This window comes from Onychostruthus taczanowskii, unplaced genomic scaffold, assembly GCF_017590055.1.
Source record: "Onychostruthus taczanowskii isolate IOZ18803 unplaced genomic scaffold, ASM1759005v1 scaffold141, whole genome shotgun sequence".
Lineage (NCBI taxonomy): Eukaryota > Metazoa > Chordata > Aves > Passeriformes > Passeridae > Onychostruthus > Onychostruthus taczanowskii.
Window position 1 is genome coordinate 121757 of NW_024498585.1, and position 16411 is coordinate 138167.

The 16411-nt window shown below is 38.9% G+C and overlaps 1 protein-coding gene across 1 annotated transcript; it reads right to left on the bottom strand.

Annotated features, from left to right (window-relative positions):
• Positions 1-3871: 3871 nt before the first annotated feature.
• Positions 3872-15668, bottom strand: LOC121332592 (general transcription factor IIH subunit 2). Its single transcript, XM_041398174.1, has 16 exons — positions 15411-15668; positions 15098-15253; positions 14928-15005; positions 13921-13957; positions 13226-13312; positions 12373-12423; positions 11933-11987; positions 11069-11174; positions 10049-10139; positions 9797-9884; positions 9160-9267; positions 7942-8005; positions 6988-7091; positions 5038-5140; positions 4705-4744; positions 3872-4281 (listed from the first exon to the last, which is right to left on the bottom strand). Exons 2-16 carry the CDS (start codon positions 15151-15153, stop codon positions 4162-4164), a joined length of 1188 nt encoding a protein of 395 aa, XP_041254108.1. The 5' UTR covers positions 15154-15253; positions 15411-15668; the 3' UTR covers positions 3872-4161.
• Between the last annotated feature and the right edge of the window lie 743 nt (positions 15669-16411).

Here is a 16411-nt window from a genome sequence, read left to right on the forward strand (position 1 = left end):
ATTAGTTAGGAAATCATTGGCCTGCTGTCACATTCTCAAAAGCAGGGGCAGAACTGGATTGCTAGCATCTTGGGCTTACTGGAAAACAAACAAAATCTGGGGCTGAGGGTGGATCCAGCCACACCTGAACTTCTTTCTCAGAAGGAGTTTAGAAGGTAAGCAGGTCCTTTTTGCACTTCATGTCTCAATGGTAGGGTCTCCGTGATAAACTTTGTCTGAAACTCCCATTCTGACCATGACAGAAAGCATCATTCAAAAAACTGAAGCATTTCTAACAAAGAAAAAAGGCTCAAAACTCCTGGCAAATGAAGTGAGTAAAATAAAATCAGGTTCGGTAAAAAAATAAAATGAGAACAGCTAAAGTAATTTAAACCACCTTCCAGATAGCAGGAATAAAAAGTCCGTGAAGAGAGCTTGCAAAGCCATCTGCTAACCAGGCTGTAAAGGAACCTTTCCAAAGGGACAGTACAATTGCAGAGGATTTGAAGTAACACTCTCTGGAATAATTTTATTAATGTCTACTCCATACAAATTCAGGGAGATTCGCATTGTCTAAATCAGAAAAGGGGAGAGCATATAGCAGAAGGTAGATCCAAAATCAAAGCAATTATGGCTCAATGGGGAAAATATATTGCCCATTTTTCAAGAGCAGTCTGCACCTCTGGGCTAGAGGAAGAGACATTGTATCTGTAAGCCTGGCATCTGTTACAGACTAATAAACAGAAAAAATATAATTATGTCACTGTAAAAACCCATAACTGATCCACATCTTAAACAGTGCATTTGAAAGAAGAGCCCTCAACTCAAAAAAATACTGCATTAGAACAAGACAAGGTGCAGGAAACACAGCAAGAATGATAAAGTAGAACAGTTTTTGCCTGAGGATCAAGTGAGTTGCCTGTATTCTTCATCATGAGGATGAGAGCATTTACGGAGGATACAGTGTATTGCCAAATGATACATGAAAATAAAATTGTACTCATTCAAGTGCTGTAAGTAGACTTGTGCCATTCTATAAATCAACAGTGCCTCCCAGCTTTGCTTTCAATTACCTGTGAAGAAAAGCCCAGCTCTGGCAAGTAAATCATGGTTTGCTCTCCTGGCATAAAACAGCCATCTCTCACAGGACTGCATCCTGCACACTATACCTGTAAGTGTTTCTGCTGGGTTCTGCAACCTCTGAACACGGACATCATACTTTGAAATATTACCCACACTTTTGCTCAGGGCAAATTCAAATGGGGGACAGCATTTCTTGTGCTGTTCACATGGAGTACATCTAACCACCATTCAAAAGGGGGACAGAATTTCTTGCACTGTTCACATGGGGTACATCTAACCATTATGGTAAATAAAACTAACCCACAGCAAAAACACTGCACACTAGACTGAACAAGGAAGGGTATGTGAAAAAAAAGCAGCAGTTGCCATTTCTGTCAAAGACCACGATGAAAGAGATGTATAGGACAAAAAGGACTTTATCATATTCATTTTTTATAGTAGAGTTTTAACTCTTCTGCAGTTGTGCATGGACATCCTGGAAATCTGTCTCCATGCATTGGCCTAACTTGAGAAAACCAAAGACTACATGTGGGAATCAGTGTGAAGCAGAAAGATACAGCTCATGTATTTAATTGTTATCTTTTTGACATTTTTTAAAAAAACAAGACTACTATGTTACAGTATATGTATCTTTTAGAAAATATTCATCATCACCTCTCTTTCCTTAATAACATGGTTTCTACAGGTTATAAAAAGTTGATTTTAGCTTACTAAGAAGAGATAAGGTAACTGCAGAGATGGTATCAACAGGTGTATTATTAAATCTGACTGGCCAAATTGAGATTGCTGTGAACTCCAATTGACTGGTGCCTTTACAATGACAATAGCAACTATTAAGAAGGTGTTACAACAAAAATGGAGGGAAAGTCAACATTAGACAAGACAGACGTGAGATTTGAGCAAGATGACACAGGCAATTAGCAGATCCCAAGAACTTCAACCTGTAGCTTAAAAACCTAGAGTGGCCTCAGTGAACCAATACACCGCTCAATCTTAATTCCTCCATTTCAAAGAAATCACCTGACAGCACAAAGGGTTTATAGGGATTGTTTGACTCAGGACAAAACGCTATGCAGAAGCTCAACAGTCATTTTTCTGACAACACAAGAGAATGACTGCACTCTATCCAGCATGGAGGCCCTATCAGTAGAAAAAAGCATAGAAACAGCTTACTAACAATTTAATGAAAACTGCCTAAATGAAAAGTAGCATGTATAATTTATATGAGGTGAGCATGAAAAATTGAACTAACATAAGAGGAGAGGTTTGGGTTTCTTGCTTGTTTCTGTGTTAAGTTTCAGCTGCTGTATTGCTATTTCTAATCTGACAAAAAGCAAAGCTCAAAGATTAAGTCATACACACTCAGAGCAACTCATTCACTGTATTTACAATCATCACAAGGTGACTCAAGAAAACCCATTGTGATGTATTGCTTCAGACACTGCACATGTAAATTCCTTTTGCTGAGATGTAGCACATTAAAATTCTCACAGGTTCAAACTGCAAACACACTTTGAACATACACTGCAAAATAGCAGTCTTGCATTTGCCTCAATTTCTACTCTAAAGTACAGGTAAGGATGGACACTTCCTCTCCTGCACCCACCTTACTGTCTGTTGCTCCAGGGGTTTAGCCAAGGAGAGAAGAGGTCGTGCAGTACTGTCAGTTCAGTGTGGCTTCAGAACCAAACAGCGTGTCTTTTTGTCTTCAATACTGAGTCCACCAAACAATAGTTTGTATTAATTCAGGTATTGCCCTTTTCCAAGCTCACTACCTTTCAGCAATCATACCCTCCAAAAAAAAAAAAAAACCCTGGAACTTAATGCAGACACAGGAGTAATAGAATTAAGTTAGCTTTGATTTGCACCATTACAACCTAAAATATGTTTTCAGCACATTTGTAACAGCTGTATTTGAGCTGCCTTACCAAATGCCAAGGTGAATACTCAGTACTTGGAACTAATACATTAAATGTCCATCAATTAATTGCTCAAAAACATCTTTTAAATTCTTGCAAAAGAGTACTTTGATCTTGTCTTAGGTTGCAAATGCAAGATGTGGCTGGGGGTGTGTATTCTATTGCCATCTGCTAGAAGTGGGGCAGTTATCTTCTGTTAATTGGGAAGTTTTCTTTATCTCTTCCACTACCAATCCTCCCTCCAGGAAATATCCTGTTAGTGGGTGATTGAGTCTCACCATATGACTGATAGAATTCCATCATCCCATTGGGAGATGCTTGGCCCAGGGGAAGGAGCCAAGCATTACTATCTGGATATCATCTGAGATCCCAAACACCACAGCAGCCTTTTCCCTCTGAATTCCCAGAAGTATACAGGCCCATCTACACCACCACTGGACTGTCAGAGGAAAACTGCACCCTTCTACAGGGTCACTGCTCCAACAGAATCAAACCTGTCACTCCAGGAGGACTGCAGCCACCATTCAATTGGATTGCTACCAACTCCCTGACCCACAGGGTGTCAGGTCATATTCTGACCCCTTCAGTGGATTTTTATTACTGCTTTTTTTTATTTTTCCCAATAAAGAACTATTATTCCTACTCCCATATCTTTGCCTGAGAGCCCAATAATTTCAAAATTATAATTCAGAGGGAGGGGGTTTACATTTTCCCTTTCAAGAGAGGCTCCTGCCTTCCTTAGCAAACATCTGTCTTTTCAAACCAAGACAGATCTACAGAAATCCACCATCCGCCAAAACCAGAAGTTTGTAACAACAGATGTGTAACATGTATTTTCAATGCTTCTTTTTGAACAAGTAATGAAACGAAGATGAATCATCACATTATCATAAAAAGCAGTTTTATCACTTTCACATTTACAAATATACACTTTATTACAATAAAAGCTAAAAAAAGCCATAGTTCTTTAGACAACAACAAAAAATAGATACAGATAATTCAAGTATATATTAAAAGTAATAAAATAATAAGAAAATTAACATTTGCTCCTACTCCACTGTTCATCCCTCTGTAATCATCTTCTTGTTCAGAGATGCGTCAGTTAAAGGGATGGCTGAATAAACTAATTAGATTCATGCAAGAATGACAAGGATACAGCACTTTTTAAAATGATAAGAGATCATACAGATACAGGAGCAGGGTGCTCGTGAATACAGCCAGGACAGCAGTGCAGCGCATCATGAACAAACACATCGCATTCCACACAAAATGCATTCTGACACACTTTGCATATGTACACCTGTGTAAGAAGGATAGAAAGACAAGTCAAATTAGCAAAAATTATCATCATAGCACTACAGTAGGGCAACACGTACATCATTAAGATAATCTAAACAGACTACACTGCTAGCATCACAGAAACTCAGCTGAATTAAAGCTTCTGACAGCAAGTGTATCTGCAAGCTTGAGCTCAGGTCACTGTAAATGCTTCCAAATGGCTGAGAGTGGAAGCTTTTTTTTAATGCAGTTCCCTAGGAAATTCCTTCCCACATTTCTACAGACTTTGCAGTCTAGAAAGTGTGACTGTTTAACACATAACTCTAGTTAACCATTACATTAACTTTCACAACTATTTTTCTGGTCTTTAGAATATAATGCTAAAGGATCATCTCTATTTCTCACATTCCTCAAAGCAAACTACAATGCCATTCAACATACTTACATTTTGATCTTTCATTTCTCCCTGGCAGCCTTGACAATACCTAAAAGAAAATTTTATATTTTACATGAAAAAAGAAGAGTCAGGACTGTGTAAATCAATGTTTTAAAAAAGATCTCATATATAGTAACAATTTCTGGCAATTATTTCAGCTATTCAACTGAACTCACAGATCATGGAAACTACAAATATCTCTTAATGCCAAGGTGCCCCATAGCACCCAAACACCCGGGATCTCCAGCAGCAAAGAAGCTGTTGCCAGCTGTTCTTACTTTTGTGATAAAAAAGTTATAGGATCCACAAGTACACTCATTATCAGAAGTAAGATTTGCATACCGTTCCCCTTTGTATTCTTCCAGTGGAACTTCCTGAAAGGCATCTAAAGGAAACAAGTGATGGTAAGACCGAGCCAGGTGAGGTGCAGACACTAATGTAAGACCTGCAAACAAAGAGACACCAAAATTGTTACAAGGGAAGATTTACTGAAAAGCTTTTCTGTATCAAATAAAGTAAAAAGGAAAAATAATATTTTTAATTACTCAGTGGTTGAGAGCTTCTAAGAACTTTAAAAAGTAAAATTACTTGTTCCATTGGCCAAACCTGAATCCAGTTTTAAATCCAAACACAAAGAACAAGAAAACTGATCAAATTTCTACTGGAAAGGTTTAACTCAGCCTTTAGAAAGACATTCACAACACACAGTGGTGAAGCTAGGAAGCTCCTTTTGGCTATGATAGCTCTGCTGTATCACCACCAGCAAAAATGATCCCCTGTTAGAAAGCCCTACTACAGCTTGCTATACTACTGCCAAAACCATGCTACAGCCCCATTTCAGCTAACACAAGTCTGCTGGTTTTAAACCAGTTTATTTTTGTCACACTAACTATCATGTGGCTATGTTTTGGATCTATGCTGGAAACAGGGTTGATTAGGCAGGAATGTTTTCTTTACTGCTGGGCAGTGTTTACACACGATCAAGGCCCTTTCTGTTTCTTACTCCACCAGGGAGTAGGCTTGGGGGTGCACAAGGCATAGGGCGGGGATACAGTCAGGATTGCAGTCAACAGTGCACCAAGAGAACCAAGGCATATCCCATACCATGTGGCATCATGCTCAGCCTATAAAGCTGGGTGGAGAAGGTGGAAAGGGGAGAATGTTGGGGATGATGGCTTTTACTTTCTCAAGTAACTTTTACCCATGATGGGAGTCCTGCTTTCCTGGAGATTCTGCTGATGGGAAGTGGTAAATCAATTACTTTGCTTGTCTTGTGTGCACAGCTTTTGCTGGAACTTTTCAATTGCCTTTAACAACACCTGTGAGTTTTCTCACTTTTACTCTTCTGATTCTCTCCCCCATCTCACCAGTGTGTGGAAGTGTGTGGGGCTAAGTTGCCAGCTGGGATAAGCCCAGGAGAACAGGTGGGGCATGGGCTGGCACAAATGTGTCACTCACTCACTCACTCACTCACTCACTCACTCACTCACTCGTACTGTAAATGTCCAAACTGTTGTTCTCCTGATCACTGCAGCTGTGGAGAATGCACTGCAGATACACAGGATTTCTCCAGTTACACGATCCCTCTGCTGGAATGAATCGCATGGTCTCACTGGTAGGAAAAACTTGAAATTAAACGAGGATAAAGTGACCCAAAACCACAATTATTTCATCCTCAAATACACACATCCTGGTAATACCTATTGTGTTTCAGTCATAAGCCTGTGGAAGTTAGGAGAACAGCACCCCCTCACAATATTAATATTATAAACCACACTAATCCTCCCTCCACCCTCACTAAGAGCAATGGAGGGAGGCATCATTGGTTGCACAGCGCATTAACATTTGCAAGACCAAAAGGCTCCTGTTTACAACTCTACGGCCTGCCCTTGGTTCAACTTGGAAATCTTTCACCCATATACTCATGGAGAGGAGAGTACTTCTGTCCTCCTGCTCCAAAGCACTCTATTTTCATGGCCTCGCACTGAGGACTTTGAAACATGGGTGTGTTTAAACGAGGATTCTTGAGAAGTTACCACTCCCATGTGCATCACCTCTCTTCCCCACTTTGTCCTAGGTATATTCCTTATACCAAGGAATATGATAAAGCTTTACTGTTACAGGTATAGTCCTGAGAGACACTTGTACAAAGCTGACATCCCAGGTCACAGAAATGCAGGACTCTTAAAGCAGAGCTGGCTTTTAATTACTAAGTATAGCTGAATTTTTCTTCCCCTTAAGTCTCTAACCATGAACTGCTGATTCATCTGCTCATCTCTTCTTGTGACTTACCACAGATTTTGCATTCCACAGGAAGCTCACAGTATTTGGCTCTGCACTGCGGACAAAAATATCCACCTAGAGTAAGACCTGGGTCACTGTTATTTTCCAATTGCCTACAGTAGAAAGAAACAATTCAATACTTAAGAAATGATACCATGCTACTACGTAAGTACAAATAATGTTGTTTTGACATCAAATAATTTAAAAAGCTTCACTAGATTGCATGTAACAGTTTAATGTGTGTCAGAAATCAATTGATATGGACAGATATCAGTGACCGCATTTTCCCACAGGAACCAAAGACCAAATATTTCCATATAAAGGAGCCAATCTTTAAAAATAAAGAAACGAGCAATAACTGCATGCTTGTTTCTTTTTAGAAACAAAAATATTCTATTGCCTCTAAGATGCACATAGTAATTATTCTTTAATAATAGCACATGCTGTTAGATGCCGTTTCATTCTGAAATTCAGACTCTCCTATGACCTGCAAAACAATGATTCTTTTCACTGAGAAGTGCACAGTCATCAAATGAGGCCTCTATTTTCAACTTCCCTTTAAAGTCATGTTAAGAAATACATTAAAAATAATTTATTCAGATAATATCCTTCCATCCTCATAAATATCTTTTATAATGACAGTAGTAATTAAATCATGAGCTGCAAGTAATTACTTTAACACCTTGTACCACCTGTGTGCCCCAGTCACTGCAACAGAACTAAGTATCATTTACTACCTTAAAAAAACTTAAATGCAAATTTTAGAACACATATTTAACAGAGGATACTGTTAATACTGGAGCTACCAATGGAAATAAATGTCTGCTGAGAAGCCACAAGACATGGCTTACTCTTTTTTTCAGATTATTTTGCAATACTTTCACTGTCAAGCAAATTTTCTAAATATGACTAGTTAATACTGAATTCTTATCAGCTCATTGAATTCTAATCCATGCTACTTACGCCATGCTAAAGGAGGGCTTTGCATCTTGATCAGACAGAGAAGCAATAGTATGCTGAGGAAAACCTGAAGAGAAAAACATCCCATAATAACAATTTTAAACATGCAATAATGTGTCAGTTTCTTACTTCAGTGAAGTTCAAAGATCATTCTAGACTTTCAGGCCTATCTCTTTCTCATTTGTTATACAAGAGAACTGATACACTCTTGCTAGTATCAAATTCTTCCCAAAGGTTTCTACCTACACCCACACCTCCCTGACTTTACTTCCCCCCAACTGAAAAAATGTCTTTGCCATAGAATTTGTGTTAACTGAAGTGCACTGGAACCCCATTTTAGAAGAACAGTTAAAAAGTAAAATTTGTGAAATGGTAAGAAAGCAGAATGAGCAGCATACAAATGTTCACTTAAACAACAGTTTCTAACTAAGGGGAAATATTTTTATATGCATCCATCCAGCCTATATTCACCTTCTAAGTGCAATATATGACAGATAAGACTACAGGACTTTTTGGAGACTGATATCTTTCTTTCTTTTTTCTATCATTTATTTTTTACAGATGATAATAGGTGAGAAGTTGGTTTTTCCAACTACTGCTCAGGCTTTACCGGAGAAGTAAACCTTTTCATTGTCTATATCTAGACATAAAAATACATACATTCTTATATATGAAAGGGTGGATGAAAGTGAGAACCCAATGCTCTACTTTCTAGCATTAGAGTTCCTATTCTGGTGTAACTCCAAGCTTAAATTTATTGAGAAACAGATCAAGAAAAGAAAAGGTAATCTATTTCTTGAAAGAACACTCAAAAGTTGCTAATAAACGTGTACTACCTATGGTTCTTAAATCAATTAATAGTTGTAACAGTTACCTTCTGCAGGGAAAAAGCAGAGGGAAAAATAATAGTTTTTCATCCTTCATTTCTAAGTATTAAATTTATAACAAATACTGTGCCATCAATATTGTTCCACTTCATTGTTTCCAAATTCTGTTCTGTAATTTGTCTTACTTAACAAACTTTATTTAAAAGCTGACTACTCTGCAGGAATAACATCAATAGAAGTTATATTTATCTAGCAAAATAAAAGTTAAAACAACAAAAAAATTGCACAATGTGTTTATTACGCATCTTATTATCTGTATTTCCTTAACACAGAAGAGGCAAATAAAGAAAAAGACAAAATCTCACGCTAGGAGTTTGACAAAACCATATCCTACCCATTCGAATAAGGGAACACTCAGAAGTTGAACTGGCAGGTGGAGGACTGACATGGTGCATCAGCAGTTCCTTATAATGACTTTCATCCAAAATAATGTGGTATGTTCCTGTCACAGACAAACAGATGCCTTAATGTCAGGTTATGAGCAAAACACAAATACAAACATACAGTCCAAATGGCAGAAAACAGGTTTATCCAAACCTGTTCCTAAAAAACAGCCCTGTTAATGCTACAGTAAATGACGTTTTAAAACTAGTAATAACAGAATGTTAAATTAAGTATGAAGGCACAGATCTTTTTCTCCAACATTACACTGTAGTAATGATACTGTAAGTGTTACCACTGTAGCAATGGATATTAACATGTTACACTAATCAAGTTCCATATGACATAACTTTATATATGGAACACAAGGTTTGAAAATATATGTATTTCTTCTCTCTAGAGCTGCAGCTACCAGCTGGTAGTAATTTCACTTACTACTGTGTATTTTGTAGATTTGGGCAACTCTAATTTTCTGCCAGCACAACGGAAAATATTTATCCTTAAAAATGTCAAAATGCAGTAACAAATATTACTTAATTTTGATTTTAAACCTGTGTTAGTAATAAAATTACTGAACTTCAGATACATACCACCAGTTTCTCGGGCAAGTACTGTACAAACTCGAACTTCAGCACTTAGGCCGATGACAGATACTCTGATCTTTACTGCTTTTAAACACTTAAAATAGAGAAAAAAAGCACACTCAATTCATGTGCAAAACAAGAAATAGTAAAAAGGTTCTAAGTCTTAAACAAAAATTAATGGGTGATAACACTGCTACTGCCTGTTTTTCCTCCTGCAGCTTGGATGTTCAATGCAGTAGTCAAACTTCAGTTCTGTACCTTAATTAGATCATAGATGTTGGCTGGATCACATGTTGTCAGACTGCTGAGGACCACCAAAACCTCTCTGCTCGTATGTCCTGGCATGTGCCTAAGGAAAGAACACAGTTAATTTACTTATGCACACTAAGCTATTTGTATGACAACATCTCCAAGGACCTTAATGTACTGAAGTCAAAAGATGACATGATATGAAGTCCTCTACAAACTGTGGTAAGATCCTTGTCTGAGCACTAGATTTTCACCTTGTGAAAGCCAAACTTTTCCAATATCTAAAATACAGTATTTAATTGTGTAGTTGTTACCTGATTATTTGCTGATATGAATCCTTTGTACCTTAGCCATACTCACAGGTAAAATTCATCTTCAAACTAGCACACTGTAGTAAGTCTTCCTGGGTTTTTAAAAAGCTCTAATCAGTTTTTAAGTGTAAATACATTACTACTCTCTTCCTGCTGGTAATGAAATAACTTTTCATGAACTGATTATCCATTTTGTTCAGTCAGTGTCTTTAGCTGTAATTCTTTATTCAGTCTTCCACAAATTGGGATACATCTCAATACCTCACACTGCAAAAAAGTGCTCTGAATCTATCCTACCTGAAAACTGATCTTTCTAAAGTATGCCATAACTCTCACAAGATTATTGTGACACAATACTGTTTCTTTTCCTGTTCTCTTACATTATTAACCCCTAACTATGTCCTCTCTCATACCACAGCCCTTCAGTAAAAAAGAATTGCAGTGTCTTTCATGACAATATCTACATACCATCATCAAATTGGTTTCGAAATTTCATTTCTGTAAGAAGCACGCCCCTAAATACAAGCATCTAGTGTAGAAAACAAACTCCTGCACTACTAGAGTATTTAACAATGATTTGTATTGTAAGAGGATATAAAGTCACCTTTTAAAGACTCAAGGCAGCATGATGCAAGATGCTACTTAGAAAAAATTCTGTCTCTGCCTCTCAAAAGTCACAATCACAAAGACAACTAAAAACCTCCTTGTATATACTAACTTTAAAGTCTGCATGGCCAAATTGAGGGAATTATACAGAGAAGGCTCTCCACTGCAATTCATATCCACTGCTTTCTTCAGAGCAGTTACATGCTTTTTTGAGTTTCCTGTAAGTGAAAAAACGCAATCAATTTAACGGATACAACAAGTTAAAGAACAGAAATATTTAAAGTGCATATGTAATGAAACGTACTTGTACAACAACAGGAACTGGTTTCAGAGTGGAACGGGCTTGTATTTTTCCTTAGAAATTGGTATTTTGATCAGAAGGCAGAAAAGAGTAAAAAATACTTTTACTCAATGGGCACTCAGATGCTAGTAAGTTTAGAAGCCAAAAAGAGTAAAATCACTGTTGGATATCATTAAGCACTCAACATGAGTGTGACATGTCCCACAAACAGAAAAAGAGTTTTGTTTCCTCTGTTATCCTCAAATCATTGTTCAAAGATTGATTGATCCTCAATCCCCTCAATGAAACCTGCTGAAGCCACAGAGACAGGCGTAACAGCAGGCAGGAACCAAACAAACTTTGACTTCTCAACATCTGATCAGATCTCACAAAAAACAAGTATGTTGTAACATACAAAATTAACAAACAGGGTAGAAAATTAACTATAGGAAAGTCAGAACATATCCGAGTTGTATTCTGATTGAGACTTGATCACAAACGAGCACACAATGACAATTCTGGATAAAAGCAGATCAAAATGTAGATTATGTTTTCAAACAACGTGCAATAATTTATCTTTTAAATCAAAACTCATTATGATAACTTCATTTTCAGCAATGTATCAGGCAGAACTTAGAACACCAATGAAAAGGATAAAAACATCTGCAATTTAAGACAAGAATACTACTTCCCTACCTGAGAGTTCTGTCATTTTTTCTGCTCTTTTACTCTTGGTTACAATTAAGCCAATCTGAAAAAGGGGGGAAAAAGACCAAACTTTTGTTGGAAAGTTTTACAATGAGTTTATTTAGAATGTTACTATATTTTTTAATGTCTTTATGGACCAGAATTATTTAACCATAAAAGTTTTACTTCAAGTGTAACAACAGCAGCACAACATGATGCATCAGTTTATAAACACTTCTGTATTTTCGTTACTACTGCCAAAAGGTACAAAAAGAAATCTTCAAAAACTCTAACTGCAGAAACAGGCAGAAACAAGAATTTCACTAGACTGATGAATAAAGGATGAGAAAGTACACATAAATTGAAAACAGTTTACTTGGTAGTTTTATAACCAAAACTACCTTCTAAAATAGTTTTCTGTTATTTGTTTCTTGCATGGTTGTACATACCTGACTAATAGGATTCTGGTCAAAGTACTCTTCAACAAAATATTCCAGTAACTATAAAGAAAAGTTAAGGCAATTAAAAACTAATTATACTTTTATTACACATGCATTTAAGTAGATGCAAAACATCTGGTACCACTAAAAAGCAAAACAAAGTAGTTGGGTAACACAAAAAGGGGGAATGAGCCTCTTCTTTCCATTCTTCTTTCACCCTATCCCTCCCCCTTCATCCCAAGTATGCAATTAAATGAGATTTCAGAAACTACATCCCCCTTATTTTATTCATGTCCTATGTTGAAGTTCTAGATTCCTGCTGGTTTAAATGGAGGTTTTCAGTACACCAAAAAGCACTACTCTGTACAAAACCAGCAAAATCCAGGCTCAAGTATTGTTGGAGAAGAACACAGAGAACACAATGTACACAGTTCAAGTCCTCCACAATCTGAAACAGCAATCCAATTCAACTCTCATCTAGCATCCTTTCAAATAAGAAGTCATAAAAACCCAACTGTAAGAGAAAAAAATACAAACCAATTCTAGATGTGTGATGAGAACATGTCATCCCCTTTATCTGGGAAACACTTAATTTCCACTTAGTTTCCAAATGTGTCTTTCCATAACATGCTCGTGCAAAGTGTTTTTACTGTACAGAAGTACATGTGCAAGGCAAACCAATGCCACACAGATTTTACTATCCAAAAAACAGGAAAGTGACAGGCAGAAACAAGGAGACGAATGCAGGGATGAGAGATAAGGCTATGCAGATACAGGAGACTGCAGTTCTTTGAAACGCAAAACGCAACCAGTTTATACAGAGACGGTGGCTCAGTAAGAAAAAAGTTGGGTGCAGGAATACCTTCAGAGTGCAAGTAAGTCTGTTTGGTTTTAAGTCTTGGTCCTCCATTGTTCTTGATCCATCAACAACCACGTAAAGGTGACGCATCTGCATATCCACCATATGTGAAAATCACTCTCAGAATACATATTGAAATGAATTCATTATTCCATTTACTTTAAAAAGCCACTACTTCCTCCCTCTAACAGGGAAGATTCAGTAGATTGAGAGGTGCAGTTAACAGCAACTGAAAAGTAACAAATTCTTCCACTTTTCTCTTAAAATAAAAAAAAATCTCTCTCTTGAAAAATTCACACTACTCTTCTCCTCTTATGATTCTCATGACAAGCTACAAAACATGCATAGTTTGAGCATTCATGTCTTCATCTGAAGAGCTCAGTGTTGTACAAAGCAATGTGGTTATTTACAACCCATTTCCATCACGTCCACTTTTCACAGTGCGAGCACATGTGGTCTGACTTCTGCTGCCAAACACACCCTGTGTGCCAAACCTCCAGCCCTGAATAGCCATGCTCCACGTACACACTGCCAACAAACAAAGAATGCTTAAAAAAACCCCAGTAAATAACAGCGGAAACCACAAGGTTTGGCATGAAGTATGCTAGGCCAGCAGAACTGTATTTCAGATCTGGCATTCCACCTCTAGGCAAACAGTTTTGGACTAAGGACAGAAGAGGGTTACGGTACTAACATACCATTCCAAGCCGAACTTGTCCATGGTGCTCATTGAGTCTAACAAAACACAGAAAGATTTAAGTCAAATTCAAATGAGTGAATGGCTCCTAAAACAAAAGTCCGAACAAATCCAATACTAGACTTCTGGCTAAAGTGTAGAAGCAACAAATTGCAGACACTAATTCATGCTGAGAAACTCCACAGCTCAATCACAGATTTCACAACTCTCAGAAAATAAGTAAGAACTATTTATTACTACCGGGTTTAATGAAGCTTTAAAATTCTATCGAAATTTGACAAATCAAATTCTAACATAACTTGAAATAACACAAAACTTAGGATTTTTTTCTAGCCATTTTCCTGAAATTTGAAACAGAAATCTGTAGCCCTGATACCAGAAGGCAGATTCTGTTGACAGAACAGGTGACAGGACAAGGAACAATGTTTTTAACTAAAACAGGGTTGATTTAGATTGGAGATAAACATGTGTTTACAATGAGTATAGTCAGACACTGGAGCAGGTTGCTCTGAGAAGCTGTGGATGCCCCATCCCTGGGAGAGCTCAAGGCCAGTTTGGATGGGGCTCTGATCAATCTGGTCCAATGAAAGCTGTCCCTGCTCACAGCAGGTTGGAGTGAGATGATCTTTAAGGTCCATTCCAACCTAAACTATCTTGCAATTCTCTGGTTTGTGTACTAAAAAAAAAAAAAAAAAAATTGATGGAAGATTTCTCTAAGCTGTGCAGATTGCAGCTGCAGTGCTCTGCAGCGTTTCATCAGATCAAGACCTGTAGCTTGCATACACATGGGATACACAGCCTGTATACAATCAGTGTTAAAAGATAAAAATTAATTTTCCACCATTTTTTCTGGCATACACCTGCCCCTCTGAAGGAGAAAGAACATAAAAGCATCCTGCAGGCATGCCTTATGGTTAATTCATCCCACAGGACCCAGTTTCAGGATGATCGAGCCCTTATAACTGACCAAGTCAGTGCTATTAGCGGGCTCGTGGCCACACCACATACCTTTTCCTCTTTGCCTTGAAGAGAATGTCCTCGATGGTTGCCTTCAACGAGCCGGATTCGTCTTCCTTAAGAATTTCCCTACGCAGAACAGACTGTTACAGTGGGCAGAGAGGAAGTTTTTCCTCCTCTTTCGCCACAAAGGAGAGAACGGTGAGGGGGGAAAAACATACCACGTTCTTTCATAGCCTCCTTCCCAGCGCTTGGTCCGCTCGGGCTCGTCATCCATCTCCGCGGCGGCGGAGGGGAGAGCAGGGCAGATGCGGGGCGCTGAGGGAATGTCAGGGGAGCTCAGGGGAGACGAGGGGCCGCGGGGGTGACGAGGGGGACTGCGGGAAGAAGAGGGGGGGTGAGAGAGGCTCTGAGAGGAGCCGAGGGACACTGAGAGGCGTGCGGAGGGCCTAAAGGCAGCCGAGGGGAGCCGAGGAGGGCTGAGTAAAGCCGCAGGACACGGACACGGACACGGACACGGACACGAGCCCCAACCCGCAGTCAGGCCCGGCCGTCCCCGACACGTTGCCGCCCGCCCTCTTCCGCCTCGGTGCGCCGCCAAACCGTCCCGGCCGCCGCCCGGGCCGCGGAGCGACCGTTCCGGGAAGGTTCCGTTGTGTTTTCCACAGCGCGCTCAAAATCGTCCAAGTGCGGTCATGGAGAGGACGAGCGCCTAGGGAAGGCGCCTGACGGAGACATCCCTCGTGCGGGCGCGGAGCTCCGTGAGGAGCCCCTCGCTCGTGTGTGCGGGCGGCGCCGCCAGGCTCTTGGCACTGCCTGGGTCTCGGTGGCACTTCTGCATTAACCAAAGACATTTCAGTAATTAATGGAACAACGCAGGAGCCTGGAAAAAGCACTGGATTTTAAAATATGATTGTGCTCATACGCCGGTTAATGAAGGCAGCCATGTGTCACCCCGCCAGCAAAAGCAAGAAGTTTCAGGTATTTTGATGTTAAGTAATCACGTTTTCCATCTACCTGAAATATTTCTGAGTATTCATGTCACGTCACCAAGAGTTTCCATTTCATAAGCACCACAGTGAGGATTAGCTCAGAGCTAGCTGATTGCTAATTGCTGATTGCTCTGCAAAACAATTAAAACTTTACTGGATACAGTGGAAGTATGCCAAGACTGTTGAATTACAGGAAAGTTACTGAACATCCGTTCCTAAGGAGTCTCACTCTGCATCCAAGTAAGACAATACATGAGGAAGAAAACATGTAAACAGTAGTAACAATTTTTGAAGCAAGAGTGGGGCAAAACTAACCACTTCCATACCCTTCAGCTTATTGCATTTATCAGGAGCAGTGTATAATTCTAACGGAAAGAGAGGAGAAATTAATTAGCTTTCAGTTAAACCATACAGGGGAAAAAGCAATGATTTTTTTTTTTTTTTGAAGGAAAGCAGACAGGAAAAGAAGAATTCTTTGAAAAGTCAGAATTTGCTTCTTGGAACTGAAATAGTTGTTTGAACAACTCCCATTAGAACATAGAC

What these genes read in the sequence shown, in the direction of transcription:
- LOC121332592 (XM_041398174.1), bottom strand. Translation starts at nt 15,153, where the DNA reads ATGGATGACGAGCCCGAGCGGACCAAGCGCTGGGAAGGAGGCTATGAA. An exon ending in TTCAAGGCAAAGAGGAAAAG is followed by an intron (nt 13,958 to 14,927) that starts GTATGTGGTGTG and finishes GTGTTTTGTTAG; the next exon opens with ACTCAATGAGCACCATGGAC. An exon ending in GTGTTCCCTTATTCGAATGG is followed by an intron (nt 8,006 to 9,159) that starts GTAGGATATGGT and finishes TTTTCTCTTCAG; the next exon opens with GTTTTCCTCAGCATACTATT.